Here is an 18768-nt window from a genome sequence, read left to right on the forward strand (position 1 = left end):
GCACAGTTGTTTTATATAATAAAACCTAGCATTCAGAAAACCCAACATCTCATCTAATTAAAACATGGCATAGAAAATAGCCAAGTTTTACATAATATGAGCTGCTTTCATTTATGGTCATTACTCTCAATGGGCAGCAGAGCCATTTTGCTTTCCAAACTTATAACAGATTGTTACAATAAAAGTAAAGGAATAAACAAGTATATTGACTGCTGTGATTAAATAATCCCAAAAGTGGAGGAAGGGGATATTTGAAGGAGAAAGGAAGGTCTAGGGTGAGGGCAAGATGAGGAATTAATGTATAAAAAAAATCTTATCCTTGCCTAACCATGCAAAACATTAGTAAACACCAAATACCGGAATCCTTTCCAGTTCAACTGGAACCATCAAGTTCAGGAAGCTCTAACAATCTGGGACAGCAGCAACATTTACTTGATAGTGTGCTTATCAGAATAATTAAGTGCAAGTGCAAACATACTAGTTTTTAATAGACTATTCTTCTTTTAATCTACTGCCACACTACTGACAGAAAAATCTCCAGTAAAAAATAAGTTACATTTTGCATTGTTTTTTAAAAGATCTTAAGTAGATGTGAGTTTCATATCTTGTGGGCTTCCTAACAAGAATGCGCTCTGCTCTGCACTTTGGAGAATGAGAGCATGGAGGACCATCACTTCCATGGTAGGGCATGATGTGAGATGTGGTTTCGTGGCTTAGTTAAGTTCCAGCCCACTTTTTGAGTGTTAGCAGTATTCAGCATCTTATTTTACATCCAGAAATAAGGGAATGCTTTAGAGGTTGGAGCACCTGTAAGCTGTTCAAATTGATGTGCCTCATTTAGAAAATGGGATAGTATACTAAGTTCTAGCTCAATGGTTCACAACCCAGTGCCTATGCAAAACATGTTTGTTGCTAGAGCCTCCCATGTTGCTTTTGGCCACAGAAGAATTAAGAAATCAGCATGGAGGTTGGCCAAGGAGAACAAAGTATGGATGTTTTCTACAGACTGTCACTGGCTTAGAATAGTGCTTTTGTGTCACTAGGTTGGTGGCCATTGTGCTAGTGGAAGCCTTCTATGCTGTACCATAACCAAACATTGTCCCATGTCAGGTATGCCTTTAACTTTGACAGAGCCAGGATTTCACTCTGTTTTTTTACATTTTAGCTATTTCTGATTGTACATATTTTAATCGTGTAGCAGAACCTAGTACTTTGAGGGGGGGCTTTGAATAATAAAAGATGTAAAATAGAAGAGACAAGCTAAAAAGTCTCATTGTTATAACACCATGTGGATTAGTGCCATTGGGGCAGCGCAGCAAGGCAGAAGGAGGGTGGCTGGGTGTGCTGGCAGCCAAAGAAGGCGGCAGGGATGGTGCACGGGACACTGGAAGTCCGCAAAGCCCAAGCTCCCCTGAGCACATCTGGGCTTCCAGCACCTTGTGCACTATTACAATTTTTATGTAGCAAACTAAAATACATCAGATGTGTTTAACTTCACTATGTAACAAAGTAATTTAATGCAAAATACACTGCCACACATGTACAGCATGGTGAAATTAAAATGAAATACATTACCACAGGTGTAAACAGTGATGCCGTTAAAGCGGTGCAAAGGGGCAATTAAGCCATTTAAACGCCAATTTCATCACATGTACAAGCATCATTTGATTCTAGTGAAGAGGGCTTTAAACTAGGTTCACAGAGGGAGGGAGATCAGAGCCCTGAGGGAAGTGGGGGGCCTGGAGGAAATACAAGCAGGAGGGGACAACAAGGGAGGCGTTCTCATTCTGCCTGAGAAAGTAGGGCAATCGACTACTTAGCTCAGGTGTCAGTACATGAATGCATGGAGCCTGGGAAACAAAGAACTGAAAGTTCATGCACAGTCAAGGAATTGTGATGTGATTGAAATAACAGAGACTTGGTGGGATATTTCGCATGGCTGGAGCACTGTCATGGATGGGTATAAACTGTTCAGGAAGGACAGGTAGGGGAAAAGAGGAGGAGTTGCTCTTTGTGTAAAAGAGCTGTATGATTGCTCAGAGCTGTATGATTGCTCAGAGCTCTAGGACAGACCTGTTGAAATACTTTGGGTTAGAGTCACAGGGGAGAGCCAGAAATAATCCAATACAATGACAGAAATGTGAATAAATCATGAATTCTCTTGACACAGGAATTACATAAAAAGTCTTCCCAGTTTAAGAATTTTTTTTTATATCTATATGAGTGGTCTCTTGCAGAGGTAGAACCTTTCAGAATTACTGAAATATATGGAGTGAAACTACCATATACATATTTACATATGATACAAAGGAATGTGATTAGCTAATATGGGTTTGGATAACACAAAGATTCATATGCACTGGTAATCTGAAACTGCATTTCAGTAACTTTAATCTGCCCTCTCAGAATATAAAATAATTTCTTGGTAATGCGTTTCATTAAAGAAATGTATTCAGTTCAGAAGGGAAAATGCTCAATCCTTTTGGTGTAATCTCATACCCACTTAGGGATGGGCAGGGGGGCAGGCAGGAGCACCGGTGACCCCCCTGCAAGTGCTGGCTGGGGAGTGGGAGCACCGGATGTAGCACTGCGCCTGCTTCTGGGAGCAGTGTGGCTGCTCACCAGATGGTAAGTTTTGCTGCAAGGGGACCCACCCCCCCAGTTGGTGAGATTGGCTGTGGGGAGAACTGCCCCCCCGGTCTTTGACTGGTTGTGGGGGGCAGGGGTGCCCCCCTGCCCTTAGTCAGGTGCCCCCCTGACTAAGGTGGCACCAGTCGCCCATGCTCATAGCTTCCAGATTCATCCACAACTTTTATCCTCTTTGGAAAAGGCCATGACTAGAAGATTTGAACAAACCGTTTGAATATGATAAACCCTGTAATTACTTCACAAAAATGGGTGTGGAGACTACTCAGAATTTTTAGATAAATTATCACTAATCCACATGGTGTTATAACAATAGCACTTCTTAGCTTGTCTCTTCTATGTTACATCTTTTATTATTCAAAGTTTTATTATTATCCCACCACAGAGGGAAGCCCCCTCCCTGCAGCTCATGGGCTGCACAGCCTAGTGGCAGCTCACGTGGGCAGGCTCCGCCAAGGGGAAAAAAAAGTGGCGAGGGGCCCTTTTCCCCAGAGCCTGTTCACCTCCCCCACGGTCAAGGGACAAGCTGCTGGCGGGCTAAGTAGGCCCTGAGCTGCAGGGGGGGCCTAGTGCTTCCCTCCACAGTGGCAGTGCCCTCTGGGCAGCACCTGCCCACTAGCATCCTGCCTGGACAGTCCCAGGGGGCGCCACTGCTGTGGACACAAACACCAGGACCCATACAGCTCAGGGGCTGTGCCACTCGGCGGCAGCACACACGGGCAGGCTCTGCTGAGGAAAAAAAAAGAAAAATGTAGTGAGGGGCCTGATCTTTTTTTTTTTTTCTTCTAGGAGCCTTTCCACTTCTCCCATGGCTGGGGGGTTAGCTGCTAGCAGGCCCTGAACTGTGGGGGGCTCCAGTCCTTCCCTTCGTAGTGGTAGCACCTGCCCGTTAGCAGCCCATCTGGGCAGTCCAGGGGCAACTCCGGCATGGTAAGAAGGACCAGGCCCCGTGCAGCTCAGGGACCCTCTGGCCCCACCGTCAGGTGGCCCCCTAGCTGTGGATGACATGAGGAGGCTCCAGAAGGAAAAAAATAAAGGATCGGGCCCCTCGCCACTTTTTAAAATTTCTTCCTTAGTGGAGCCTGCCTGCACGAGCTGTCACCAAGTCACGCAGCCCCTGGGCTACAGGGAGGCACCCAGTGCTTCCCTTCACGGTGGTGGCACCCACTAGTTCAGAAGCCAGCATTGTGTACATAAAGCTGAAATTATTTTTCTCCAGGTACGTTACCTTGTACTTGTCAACACTGAAGTTTATCTGCCTTTTTCCTCCACTGACTTAGCTTGGTGAGATCTTTCTGCAGCTCTTCTCCATCAGCTTGGGACTTGACTATCTGAAATAATTTGGTATCACCTGAAAACTTGGAGATTTCACTGTGAACCCCCATTTCCAGATCGTTGATGAAACTGTTGAACAAAGTGGGGCTCAGCACAGATCCCTGCAGGACCCCACTTTTGACCTTCCTCTATCCTGAAAAGTGACAGTTTAGTGCTACCCTTTGCTTCCTATCTTTTAAATAGCTCTCAGTCCACCAAAAGGACCATCTCTCTAATCCTGTGGCAACAAAGCTTTCAAATGCCTTTGGTGAGGAACACTGTTGAATGCTTTTTGTAAGGAACTTACTGTATAAAGTTCCTCTATTTTCTCCTTGCCACAGGTTGAATGTATATAATTCTAAGAGTGCACAAAATATATTAAAGCAAAGATACTTTGTTAATAGTGTTCTTACTGTACTGGATTGTATTCCTGCAGCTACATGTCATTCACTAGAAAAGAGATACTTGATTGAATAACATTTTCAGGTTACAAGGAATACCAGAAATAAAGGGATATTATAGTCAGCAGTAAGAGGACTAAATTCCTAGTGAAGGTGGCATGCATTTTGAGTTGCTTTTTGTCTTTTAAGGCAACAATGAGCACTGATGTGTAGAGACTCCCATCAATGGAAAGGAAAAGTTAATCATTCATGGGTTGTTATGTGTTAGAAGAAACTAATGTTATTTTCCCAAACTGTCTGCTGGCCCAGTTCCTGATAGGTTGCCATTTCATAATATGAGTGTTATTTTTCTTGCTTTTGAACAGCAGTAAAACTCTTAACAAAAGGTTATTATTAAAACAGCTATGATTTGGATCCAGAATTAATACCTCTTGGTCTGAATTGGGCAGTTTGCACCCTTCAAAATAATATTTCATGATGCTTTTACAGACTCAGGAAGGAAAAGCTACATTGGTTTATATGTAGATCTCATTCCAAAGATTATTTTTCAAATAATTTAAAACCAAGGGTTTATCTGTAATACAAAATCTGACTAGAGTCAAATAGGAATCTGAAGTGCTGCGTTAACTACAAAAAAAAAAAAAAAAAAGATGATGATTACAACTGATCTGTCAAGATAGACCAGGGCAAAACTTGTTTGGCATTGTGTGTGCTAGCTGTAATAAAAAAACCTGGTTCCAAAACATTAGTCATTTAATGTGTGCTACATGTGATGAAGAAGTTGAAATAATTATGATTACTGCTATGAAATTAATTATTTCTATGTTTTGCTTGCTGAGCCAAAAATTTATAGGGACAAAGGGGAGAGGGTTAAGAGAAACATTTAATCTAACCCAGAATTAAATATTTTGTTTCCAAGGGTTTTATTTTACTTTAAAAATAGATTAATTTAAAAGTAAGACTGAAACACTGAACTGTTTAATTTCAAAATTATAAAAATGAAAACTTCTGATTTTTTTTCAGCCATAACAATTCAGTGAATTCATCAAGAATTTGCAAATTGTTTCTGTCAGCTTGAATATTAAAAAAAACCTTGTATCAAATTTGTCCTAACTTTTATACCTGTATGGCTCTCAAAAGTCTTGTACTCAGAAATGATATCATAATTCCTGCTAAGTATATTAAGCACTGGAGACCTGCCTCCCTGCAGATTTATTTTAAAGTGATATTATCATTTTTAATTCCATGTGGCTCACTGTATGACTCTTTTTATTTAAAAAATAAAGAAATCATGAAATAGTACTTATCTGTTTTCTGTCTTAAGGTCATTGACATGCCAGAACACAATCCTGGAGATATGGGAGGAACAATGAGACTGGGGAAAAGGAGAACAGTTTTCAAAACAGAGGATTCTGTCTTACGTAAGTTAACTTTCTTGTTTCATTTGCCCTTCGGATAAAAATGTTACCTGCTTCAAACCGAAAGCCTGAATTTCATCATGTTAAACATGTTCTGAAATGTCCTTATAGTGAAATTCCCTCCTCTTCTATACCGTGCATTTAATATTTGAAGTGTTTCCAAGCCTAAAAGGCTACCCTAAAAATGGCATTTTCTTGTTCCTGTTTCTGATTAGTTCCTTGAGTGTATTTTTTCAGTTTATGTAAAAGACATTACTAAAACCTTATTGTCTGGGTTAACAACAAACCCTGTCCCTATCCCTGTTTGAAGTGTAAGGTAGAGAATCACTATCATTGCAATTGCACTTTCAAAGCCTTATCATCTCTTTCTCTCCTCCTTTAAGTAGCAGTTATGAATTTGTGGCTCTTGTCCCATGGGGGAAAGGAAAGCTCAGGGTTCCAGGCTGGCTTCAGCATGCTAGTTGCCCAGCTGTTAAAAAGGATCGAAAAGTACCTAAAATATAGCATAGTTTTATTTTTCTAAGTAAGACGTTTCGCTTCATTTTTGTTTTGTTTTAACCAACTCCAGCTAATCCTTGATTTTCCAAATCACATCTGATGATTCTAGCCACACGTTTATATCGCGTACAGTGATGAACATCCTTGGCTGTTGAATCCTCTTTGGTTTTGCCTTTCCATACAAGGAGCATAAAGGAAGGAAAACAAACATTGACTCCAAATCTGCCTTTGGATATTTGTCACATTGGTCTCTTATCATTGGGTACTCCAGGCAATAAAAGCTTACTCGGGAATAATGAAAAAATGGGTCACTTGGGAATGTGTATATGTGCCAAGGAGCCAGCATGTCTGCATAACCACCTCAGCACTCTGTACCAGAGTAGTCTATGCCCCTTATGAAACCCTGTTCCTGTGTATGCACGCCTTTTCCCCAGAATCTTCTATTAAAGTGCAAACAGCTGAAAATTATCTGGCCAGTTCTAGGCCCTAGGTGGCAGTGGCAGATTTGGTGCTGCTGGAGATGTCGCCTCCTTTTTTTGCGACCAGCATTCGTATTGCCAGTGTTCAGTGGCAAAAAGGAGAGCCATTGGCCATGTGCCTCCACTGATTCTTTGCTTTTCCCACTGCTAAAGCCTCTGCAAACAAGGTGCAATGTGTGGGGAGGGATGGGGGATAGGAGGGTAAGGTTCCCCCTAGCTCTATTCTAACAACCTTCCTCCAGCTCCCTCCTTAGGCAGCACCCAAGGTTCATGGCCTGCTTACTCGCCCATTGTTATGCTACTGGCTGGCAGATGTCTGCTCAGCATGTCTTCTTCAGGTGTCTTAAGTGCAACCCATTTTAGGCTACACCTCACCTCCAGTTTCTGCTTTGGTTCCTGCTTGTCAAGTCTCCTGCTCCAGCCTTGCCGCTTGCCCAGCCTCACCTCCTACCTCCTCTCAGTTCCCTGCTTCTAGCACAGATCTGGGGTTCCAGACTAGTTCATTTGCTAGTTTAGACTCCTGGCATCCAATCCTGCTGTAATTGTTGCTCTACACTGCCCGTGCCCCCAGTCCCTGACAATGTATCATGGTTCCCACAGTATAAACAGAATAAGTACTTTGAAAAATCAGTATAATCTAATTGTTGTCCTTCACAGAATAACAGCCCATTTATAGACTATTTTATTAAAGTTTGCAGCATTATGCAACAGGCGTTAAAAGCTGAAACTTCCCTTTAGATCTTCAGCAGTGCTTAGCAAAAGTTGTTTTTCTGGCTTGGCTCACTATAGCCATCATGAAACCCCGCTTTTACTGCCTTGGAAATGAAGTACCCATAAATGAATGTTAGCCAAAAGGCTCTACATTTTCTCAGCTGCTTTGAGTGCCAATTTAATCTGTTCATGTTTATGTCAGCTAGGTGTGTAGGGCAACCTGAATAAGCACTCCATACCTTTGAAAGTTCACTTGATATGTGCCTTTATTATCTTAAAAGATGCATGTTTGTGTGAACTTCACCAGCTCACTACTAGGGACTCAGCCAAGACATAGGACTAATCCTGACACATTGGATGGAAATTCTTGTAGTAAATAAGTGTCCAGACTACCTAGGATATGTGAACTCCTTTCAAAGTACTTCATTTCATTTACTAGAAAGGATATTCAGCTATATTTGAATGGGTGAATCACAAAAGTGAAATGACCCATTAGTAAACTAATGGAGCATCATTATTTTCTGAACAACCAGAGAGTGCTAGTACTTTCAAGAGGTAAAGATAAACATTTTCAGCTATGAGTAACATTCCATTCAGGCAATACGGGAAATACTGCTAGGATTTAATTTTTCCTTCAACAAATTTCATACCCAGATATATTAACTAATTCTTTAATAGTATACTTGAAATCCTATCCTACCCCTTTCTGGTGCCTAACCCAACGCCCCCTGCCTTTTAAGGCCATTGGCCAATTGAACTCTAGTTAACGTTGTGTTCAGAAGTGGGTGTTCAAGGCTAGGCCAGTCCTGTTCATTGGTCCAGAACCTCTGTTGACCCCAGCTGTTGACCCCTTTTCTTAGGTCCTCCTAAACTTCTTCATAGATATCATGACTTTTGTAGTCCCAATGTTAATCTGCCAAAAGCTACTGTTTTGTACACTAATCCTTGCCTGTAGCTGTCCTTAAACCCCTACCTCAGCTCTACCCATGACAGTAATCCTAGTAATTCTCTTGCAAAGAACTCATAAAGGCCACAGTGGGTCAGAATGTTTCTAACACTACTCATTCCTAGCTGACATCTCTGAGTTTATCCTGTGAATTGTGTTTGCATGCCTAACATTGAATGGCACCCTATGGCATCCTTGAAAAGATCTCAAGGCACCCCAGGGTACTGCAGCACCCTGATTGAGAATCACTAGTGTAGTCACTATCATCAGCTGATGGAGAGATCAGAGTTAGGATAAAGCAATATGTGGTAAGTCTCTGCCATCATTTTCAGTAGCTTCATCCATTTCCATGCATGTCAGAGGCTTGAGAAAGCTTTGATAATCTGAACAGGAGAAAGAAATTCCACCCTCAGTCCTAATAAATTTAAACTGGAATGATATTTTAAAAAAACAAACCAAAACCCTAGAATAACTCTATTTTAACTCCATCAATCAAAAGCCAGTATGATCACTGCAGTGTTTAGACAAATTTTCCTGATGTTAGGCAGTTTCAGTATCCTTTTGGGTGCGGTTATATCTTTTACAATAGTATGAGCAAAAAGCACAATTTGGTTTGTTACCTTTAATTGAAACTCCTGTTAGAATGTTAGTTTTTTCTAGCTGGTTGTGTCTATCCGAAACCTAAAGAGTTTTAGGTTCCCAATGCAGAGGCAATCACTTGGACTGAGGGGCTTCCAAAGTCACTGGACATAAGAAGTGGGGGAAACAAGGAGAAAACATGGCTTTTTTCAAGGTGGATTCATACAGGTATTATGTCAGTTGCTGGGCTTTGTTCATAAAAATGGAACAGAACCCTAGTAAAAGGGTATGGAATTTCCTTCACTCTACACTTTTTTTGAATGTGAGAATTTTTTGAGATTTTCTTTGTATGTGTAGCACACCATGGACTGAAAGCAAACCCTAGAAACACAATTATACATGGTTGTATAAAGGGCTTATATTTTCTGTTATCTAAAAGCATTTAATGGAAGCTGCACTCTGGCGTTAATCACTATCCTACTTTTTCTGCAGGGAGGCTTTATGGTGATGAAGCTTTTGTGGAGGAACGACACAGGCATAGATATGAAGTAAGCACTGCTAATGTAATATATAGTGTCGAGTGTTTACAGCACAGATAAATTATGAAGGACTAAATCTATCTGTTTAGGAGCAAAACTCTCACTGAAATCAGTGGGGGTTTTCCTGAATAAAGAGGATGCAAACTCTTAGGAGCCTGGGTATATTTAGATCTATTCTAGTGGTTTCTGTAGTTTGGAGGCAGTATTGCGTCTTGGGAAAGCTACGTTGAAGAGTGATACTGGACTTAATTCTGCTTCCAGTGAAGTCAGTGACAAAAGTCCCACTGGTTTCAAACACTTTAGCACGGAAGTAATGGGATCCGTACTCTTTACGATTGTTGTTTCTCATCCTGATTGAGCTTGCCTATGTCATATATATGACAGGCTTTGTCTCTAACGCAAAGTGACCAGAGTTTATTGTATGATCATCTATTGTCATCATCCATTTAGAGGAAGTCACTCTGCTGCTCTGCAGACTAGCAGATAAGTATCATAATTATTTCTGTCAAAGGAGAAAGGTATAATGAGGAACTGTTTTACGAGTTTTCTGAATAAAACTATGTGGCTTTTAGATCTCCATCTATATCAGTTAAACCAGGCTCTGTATGGCACATTTGAATGACTTAGAGTAAACAAGTACTAATGACAAAATAAGAATAGCACTGCTTCCCAAATGTGCTGCTTTGACAGTGTTCCCATCCTGCAAACTATACACCTCATGCTGTATGCCCTGCAAAAAACACTTGTTTATTATCCTGTTTTCTTGCCTGCCAATTAATAACTTTTTTTCTCCAAACCATACAGCTCATTAACACTTCTTGCTAAGAGCAAGATAGCAAATGAGGTAAAGCTTAAAAATCCAATATTACAAAAATACAAAAAATATTAACATGGCTAAAGCTATGACCAAACAACACTAATCAACCCATGAAGTCTAGGAGATAAGAATCACAGGACCAAATTTATGCCACAGAGAGAAGAGTTAAGAGTATTAGGGTATCAATTTTGGTGACTGAGACTGAGATTATTAATGTGTTTAGGGTAAGAATGCCATGTGCTTGTGAGCTTCCTTGTATATGTTTGTGTTTGATGATGTATGAAGTTGCATGACTTATACTTTGTTTCCTGAGTCTTGGGGAGTTTTCTTTGGGGGTTGTTTGTCCTTAAAACGACTATTTACTGGAGGTTTATCTTTTGTTTTATTTTCAAATATTTGCATATTATCTTCATATTTTAGAATATTAACCACTTGCAATACAAATATAGTATATTGGTGGTAGAAATCATGTTAGTATTTTGGAGGTATTTTTCACACTTTTTCAAATATTACTTAATTTTACCTTTCTTAAAAACTACTTACTGTACCATTTTCCACTGCAGACTTTTTAAAATCAAACAAGAAATAATTCCCAGCACGTGACCTAGCCATACATTTGTTAATGCCAAGTACATACTACATTATTTATATAATCTGCTCTAATCTGTGTATTACTACTGTTTTTCAATTTTTGAGGTGAACCCTGAGTTGACTCGCTTCTTTGAAGAGAAGGGTTTAAAGTTTGTTGGCCATGACACAGAAGGGAATAGAATGGAAATCATTGAACTGGAAAGTAAGTGGCTCAGTTTTTTCTAACACCTTTTGTCTGTATTAAAATGAACTGCATGTAATCAGAATAATGACTAGACACTGACTAAGATGAACATGATTGTTTCGAATAGTTTGGGGTATCAAACATACTTCTATATCCAAATGGAGAAGGCTTCATAAGTATGTTAGGAACCCTTCCCTTCTACATCTGTCCCAGGACTACGAGTACAATGCGATATCAAGGACTCGTATTACTCTTCGAAAAAGCTAAAATTCTAGCTTGGGGTGGGCAAAATATAGCTTGTGCCAACTGATTGGATTCAGCCTGCTGGGGGTGCCTGCCAATTAATTAGATCTGGTCTGTGGCGTTCTCCAGGGCAGCCAGTGCTGTGCTCCTGCCTGCACCCACTGACCCCAGTCCTGGCCAGCATTGCCAGCTTCTGGCGGGGCTGCTTCCAGTGTGGCTGCAGCCACCCAAGTGCTGCTCAGCTCCCCTCACCTTCAGTGGTGACTCCTCCTCCTGCTCCTGCCATTGCTGTGCCACTCTGAGCAGGGAGGAAGCTTAAGCTGAGAGGCTCCTGCCCCAGCATGGGGAGCTCCACTTCCAGCTCACAGCTGCCTTCCACCCACTCCTCCTGCCTAGCACGATGAGCTGTGTGTACTGGCCAGGGCCAGGCCAGTGGGCACAAGCGGGAATGTAGCATGGGGTGCCCTTGGTGGGAGCAGGTGGATCTTGGTCCTCTGTGGAGCACTGCAGGGGCAGCCATGGACCACACCACCCTAGCGAGTTCTGCTGCATGTGCCTCCTACCTTCTCCTCCCTTTCCTCACCCCTGGCCAGCTCCCAGGATCTAGCACCCAGGCAGGCTCCCCTCCACACACACCCATGCACATATGACCCCCCCAACTGCTCCACATACTTCCCCCTACAGATCCCATATTCTCACACCCCACAGGGCAGGGGCATACAGGGAGCAGATTGTGGTTCTGCCTCAGGCCCTGGCCCTGTATGTCCCTGCCTGCAGAACCAGGGCTCTGTCCTGGCCTCAGCCTTGGCCCTGCGCTGTCCCTGCCATGCAGTCCCAGGGTCTCCAGGGTCGTGAGCATGACTGTGCAAGTTGCTGCCTCCGGGGCTGGGTCCAGGATCCTGGGGCAGTGACAGCACAGGGCTAGGGTCATGGAACCCATTCCCATCACAAAGGCATGCAGACAGCAGGTCACGGCTCTGGCCCAGGCCCCAGTCCCATGATCTCACCATTCCACTACCTCACTCTGTGATCCTGGCCTCACCCACCTGTCTGCCCATAAAGCATCTTAAACAGGACATCTGGGAGCAATTACTACCCTACCGAAAAGGAGAATAACATTTTGTGGCTACTTTTTGTCCTGATACTTCAGAAAAGAAAAAACTCTTCAGGAGAAAGGTTGAATAGACTCAATAGGGTCAGTGCCAGGTAGGACTTTTATTGCCAATGGGTGCATCTATATGAGATGCTTAGCTGCATAGTAGTGTAGTTTACTGTCAAGTAAACACATGTGTCTACACATGGACATGTTTACTATGCAATAAACCTTCCTAATCGTGAGTAACTTTGCTGCCAGCAAATGCAAGTAGCAAATTTAGTTTCAGTTAGTAATGGCACAGTAGCGCTTGTGTAGATGACTGACCGGGAGCAGATTTGCCATCCACCATGGGGTGGGAGGTTGCTCCCTGCCCCCAGGAGCTGCCTGCTTTTGGGGTGGGCTCCACCACCAGAGCCCAGGCAGAGACTATATGGCCCTGGTTTGGCAGCACTGAGCTTCAAGCCCCTTGCTCCAAGATTGCGATTGGGGAACGGGGCCTGGGAGATCCATGACACCCTGCATGTAGGGTGGGGTCTGGGAACTGTACTGGTAAGGGGCATGTCCCAGTGCCATGTACCAATTGGGTGATTTAGGCACGGGACTTGGAAAGAGCTGCAGGGATGGGGGTAGGTCCCAGCCACCTGCTCCCATCTGCCAGTGGAGCAGCTAGCAGTGAGCTAGCTGCTAGCTGCCCAACCAGTGCATTGGGGAAGAGGGCCGAGACTGCCTCCTCTGCAGCTGTTTCCAAGTCCCCTGCCCCTGATCAGGGAGCTGGAGCCAGGAGCTCCCCGGTGCCAGGGCAGGGGGAAGTTGTTTCTGCCTCGAGACACCAGCCAGGGCAGTGAATGTGACCCCACCAGGAGCAGGAGGGAGCTGCAGGTGGCTCATCCAAGGGGTGCAGGTGGTGGGGGGGGAGCAGCTCCCTGCTGCTGCGTGCACCTCCCGGGGATGTATTTCCCAAATATGTGGAAATGCCAAAAATTGTAGTTATATAGCTACGTACATGCTACCTAGGCAAGTAAATTGAAATAGGTTTCTAGATCTAAGTTTAAAATGTCGGCATTAGACAGAATACCATTTCTGAGACTGATATAATTGTTTTGCTACCATAATCTTGTATTCAGGTTTCCAAGCTGCCTTAGAAGTGGGATATTGTAAACTGCTAAGACACAAGATTGGGAGTTCTGAGTTTATTACTTCCATTAAAGTTCAAAACTTTAATTTTGAACCAGTTTGAATAAAGATGTGTTTCCATCATCTCAATCAGGCACTAAAGAATACATCAGAAGTCATAAATTAATTACTGCCATGGTGATTTTTATTCAGTTTGCTCCTGATAGATTACTTCTGCTATGCATGCTGATGATTAGTACTGGAAGGTTATTGTATCTGCCCCACATGAAATTATTTATGTAGAGAGCATGATGAAATATCACAGGATTTTTAAACTTCATGATACTGTGAAAGGAATAGGAGCAGCAGTAAAACCTGCATTTCACAACAACCTGCAAGAAGACTCTGATGATCATTCATGAGGAAAAATGATCAGCTCAGGGGGATTGGAAATCAGGCACAGAGATACAGTATATCAAGTTAGGTTGGAAAAGCGTTTCAGCAGACTATCCCCACAGGTAATATTTTGATGCTTTTTCATCATCTTGTTTTGCTGCTTTAGGGAACTATCTCATGTGGTAAAATGAACCAAGTAATGAAATCACAACTGGTGAGGTCCAGTAAGATTTTTCCCCCACTATTCTCAGCACTGGATAATGAATAAATGTATCATATACCTAGATCCTAATCCAATGGGAATACAAACATAAATGGTGACAGCTGTTTCAAGTGTCACTATTGTATTATATATATTAATTCCTTCTGGATTACATTTAGACGCAAGTAAATGGGGTAAAATGCAGCATGGGTTTACCAAACGTAGATCAAAGCAGACTAATCTGATGTTTTTCTTTGATAAGTGATTTTTTTAGATAAAGGAAATGCAGCAGATCTAATTTATTTGGACTTCAGTAAAGCACTTGATACGGTGTCACAAGGAAAGTATTAGTTAGCCTGTGGGATATTGGGCATTAGTCAAAGAATTGTAAGGGTGGCAAGGACCTGTCTAAGAAGAAGACAACAGAAGCCAGTTACTGAAGGGTCAGATTGGAGCCAGGTTACAAGTGGAGTTCCTCGGGGATTGATCTAGAGACTGATTTGGTTTAAAATTTTTATGTAATGACCATGGTACAAAACTACAGGTGTGTTAGTGACATTTGTTGATGATACAAGCTAGGAGGCATCAATACTGAGGTGGGCCAAGTTATAATACAGAAAAAATAGGATGATCTTGAGGCCTGAAGTAATAGAAATGGGATGAAATTCAGTAGTATAAAGTATAAGGTTATACATGGAAGGCTAATGATAAAAATTACTGCTCTAAATTGTCAGTCGGAAAAAGACCAAGGAGAAATAAGACTTGGGTATACTATTCTATCACAACATGGCTATGGTCATATCTATACAGTAAATTTACCATTCCTGATAGTGGTGCCCTCAAGCATGCTGATGCTCTGGGCCTCCAAAATCAGAAGCCAGGCAACTGTATCAACATGGTGCTTGAAATTGGTGGCTATTCACCTACTCCCCAAGCTGTCCATGTAAGTGCACTGCTTCTGATTTAGGAGGCAGCCTGCCCAGAACACTGGAGCTTAGATTCACAGATTGTTAGGAGCTGGAAGGGACCTTGCAGATCATCGGGTCCCGCCCCCCTGCTCTAGGCAGGAAGACAACTGGGGTCAAGTGATCCCAGCAAGGTGACTGTTCAGTCTCCTCTTGAAAACCTCCAGGGTAGGTGACTGCACAACTTCTAGAGGTAGTTTATTCCACGGTCTGGACACCCTGACTGTGAAGGAGTTTTTCCTCGTATTAAGCCTGAAGCGGCCTTCCAGGAGTTTATATCCATTGGTCCTGGTCTTCCCCAGGGGTCCCCTAGTGATCAGTTGTTCACCAAGCTGCTGATGCACTCCTCTGATATAGTGGTAAGCTGATATCAAGTCCCCTCTCAACCTGCTCTTCTTTAGGCTTAGGAGGCGCAGGTCCCTCAGCCTTTCCTCATATGGCTTGCCTTGCAAGTCCCTGATCATATGGGTGGCTCTTTTCTGGACCTTCTCAAGTTTTTCCACATGCTTATTGAAGTGTGACTCCCAGCACTGCATGCAATACTCCAGCTGCAGTCTCAGCAGTGCTAAGTACAGCAGGAGTATCACTTCCTTAGTTCTACATGAGATGCATCAGTTGATGCATGCCAGCATGTTGTTTGCCCTGCTGGCCACCGCATTGCACTGATAGCTCATGTTCATGTGGTGGTCAGTCATTACCCCTAGGTCCCTTTCAGCTGTGGTGCAGGTCAGGCTGTCACCTCCAAGCCTGTATGTATGTTAAGGGTTATTTGCCCCCAGATGGAGCACCTTGCACTTGGAAGTGTTAAACTTCATCTGGTTCCAGTCTGCCCAACTCTCTAGCCTGTCCAGGTCTGCCTGTATCAGCAACCTATGTTCTGGTGTGGCTACACTGCCCCATAACTTGGTGTTATCTGTGAACTTGGCCAGCAAGCTTTTCACTCCTCCATCCAAATCATTGATAAAGATGTTGAAAAGCACCCGACCAAGCACGGACCCCTGAGGGACACCACTGGCCACTTCATGTCAGGGTGACACAGATCCATTCATGAGAACTCTCTGGGTCCTACCATGTAGCCTGTTTCCCACCCACTGAACCAGCGAGCAGCTGAGCCCACAATCTTGTAGTTTTCCCACAAGGATATCATGGGATACTAGATCAAGAGACTTTTGGAAGTCTAGGTATATAATGTCTACCTTGTCTCCCATGTCCAGTTGGCGAGAGACCTGGTTGTAAAAGGAGGTGAGATTGGTAAGATAAGACCTACCTGCGACAAAGCCATGCTGGCTGTTGTTCAGAACCTTACCTTCCATGAGCGTATCACACACAGATTCTTTAATGAGCTTTTCCAGGATTTTCCCTGGGATAGTGGTTAGGCTGATTGGCCTATAGCTGCCTGGGTCCTCCCTCTTCCCCGTCTTGAAGATGGACACAATGTTGGCCCTCTTCCAGTCCTCAGGAATTTTCCCTGTGTGCCACAAGTTCTTAAAGAGCTTTGCCAGGGGTTCTACGATGACCTCAGCCAGGTCCTTCAGCACTCTCGGATGGAGTTCATCCAGTCCTGCTGACTTATAAATGTCTAGCTTTTTTAGTTGACATTGCACCCACTCAGCATCTGCAGTGGGGAGGCTGACAGTTCTGACATGCCCCCTATGGGCATGTCCACACATGCAGATACATGTGCTTGCAGCAACTTATCCCTCCCAGACCCCTACCCCCAGTGGCTGCCCTGCCTGGCCCCACCCCCTGCTTGCACCCCCCAGCCCTCCAATGACTGCCCCTTCAGCATTTAAAAAAAGAAAAAAATAGCCTGTACTCACCCCAGTAGCAGGGACTGTGAGGGCTTTGGGGCCTCCTGGCAGCAGGGCCCAGGCTAGGGTTGTCACCTGGCCCCCTGGGGGGGGGGTGGTGACACCAACAGGCAGCTGTACTGCTAGTGAGTGCCAGGGTTGTTGTTTTTTTTTTTAATTGTGGGGATGCTTGGATTCAGGGGGGCAGGATTGGCAGCTATTGGGGGGCTGGGGTTCCCCCCTCCATGGCCCCCTACCCTGCCCCCCCCACTTACCTGCACAGGCAGGCAGTGTGCTTCAGCACCAGGGCAAGGGCCAAGGCCAACCACAGAACACCCAGCCTCCTTTGCCTGCCCCGCTTTTTTTTGCTCCATTTTTTTTTTACAGTGATCTCAAGAATATCCCTCTGGATATCTAGGGGGGTCTAATTTCACCCCCACACTACAGGGGAACCTTTTTCTGTTCCTGCACATTTGAGGCGCTGCAAGAGGCACCTGCGGGCTCATCTGAATGCACCCCATGAGCCTTATCTCACTTGACTGTCCCCATGGTCCAGTGAAATACCAAAGCAAGGTGGGCATTCAGGAGTTAGTTTTTTCCTGAATGGTGGTTACCACCTGTATCAGTGTTAAGCAGAAGTAAACAGCAGCTGCCAGGAGTGGGGTTCAAACCCACCCAGACATATATCCATTGAATCTGAAGTCTAACATCTTAACCACTCAGCCATCCTGGCGCGGGTTAATAAACTTGCTTGAGTACATTGAGCACGGGTTAATAAATAAGCTTGCTGGAACACATTGTCACAGGGACAGTAAATTTACTGGGTAAATATAGCTTATGAGACATCAATATGATCCAACATTAGAAAGGCAAATGTAGGATGTATCAGGGGACCTATTTTCAGTAGAACTAGAATTTTTGGTGATTTCTTCTATTGAACCAACTGTACACTTGGAAGGGGTAGAGTGGGGCAGCAGAAGTTTCATGACAGCCTCCTCTGCTTCCCACATGCTGTCAGGGAGCCAGTGGTTCTCCTACCATGGCTGCCAACTAATCAATGGTTTCCCCCACGACAACAGCCAGAAAAGCTGCCTCTAGCTGATATTGGCACTGCCATCTGCTTGAGGTAACCATGGCAGAGAGCTTGCCTCCAGCTGACACCAGCACAAAGGAGCAGTCCCTTTATTGCCCTGTGGTTGGAGAGCACACTTTTGAGATGACTTTGTATCACTCCAACTAGGCTGTGAATGTGTGGACACCTACTCAATACTTTATTTTTGTATTACTAGAAAGTGCCTCAGCCATAACTGAAGGTAGTCATAACTAAAATTAGGCTGGGAATTATAAGGGGGAATTTGACCATTAGAGCAGTGTGGTTCTGGAACAGCCTTCTAATAAGGAGTGGGAGAGTGGGCCAAAACACTGCATAACTGGTATTAAGACAGAATTTAATAATTCTAGGAAAGAACTGAATCAGTCTAAGACATTTAAGCTAAGTATAGATAGTCAAAAAGCCTGAGGCTGAATCAATTCTATCTTTGAAGGTTAGTTTAAGATGCAGAGATTAAATTTAGACAACTGGACAGACATTTACTTTTGATTCAGAAAATGCAGCCATATGCCTGCAGTGGCTCCGGCCAGAATCCAAGGGCACTAGAGTATGCCTTTCTGGCACATAGCCAGCATTGGCTGTGTCTTTGCTTCGTCTTCCTGTTGCCCCTGAGGTCTTTCAGATTTGCAGTCCACAATCACAGTAGCAGGACTCTCCAGATTGCTCATCACTTCCCCTTCCTGCTTCCAGGTGCCTCTGGGATTTTTAGTGCACAGTCACAGCCAGTAG

At 43.6% G+C, this 18768-nt stretch overlaps 1 protein-coding gene across 6 annotated transcripts in view; it reads left to right on the forward strand.

The window, feature by feature from the left end:
- Positions 1-18768, forward strand: part of CTPS2 (CTP synthase 2) — a 142820-nt gene that overhangs the window by 99298 nt on the left and 24754 nt on the right. For all 6 annotated transcript variants that reach the window (XM_059720897.1, XM_059720900.1, XM_059720899.1 and 3 more), the window contains 3 exons: positions 5686-5782; positions 9485-9540; positions 11045-11141. In XM_059720897.1, coding sequence (XP_059576880.1) covers positions 5686-5782; positions 9485-9540; positions 11045-11141 — 250 coding nt within the window. The remainder of the gene's footprint in view (positions 1-5685; positions 5783-9484; positions 9541-11044; positions 11142-18768) is intronic.

This window comes from Alligator mississippiensis, chromosome 1, assembly GCF_030867095.1.
Source record: "Alligator mississippiensis isolate rAllMis1 chromosome 1, rAllMis1, whole genome shotgun sequence".
NCBI classification, from domain to species: domain Eukaryota; kingdom Metazoa; phylum Chordata; order Crocodylia; family Alligatoridae; genus Alligator; species Alligator mississippiensis.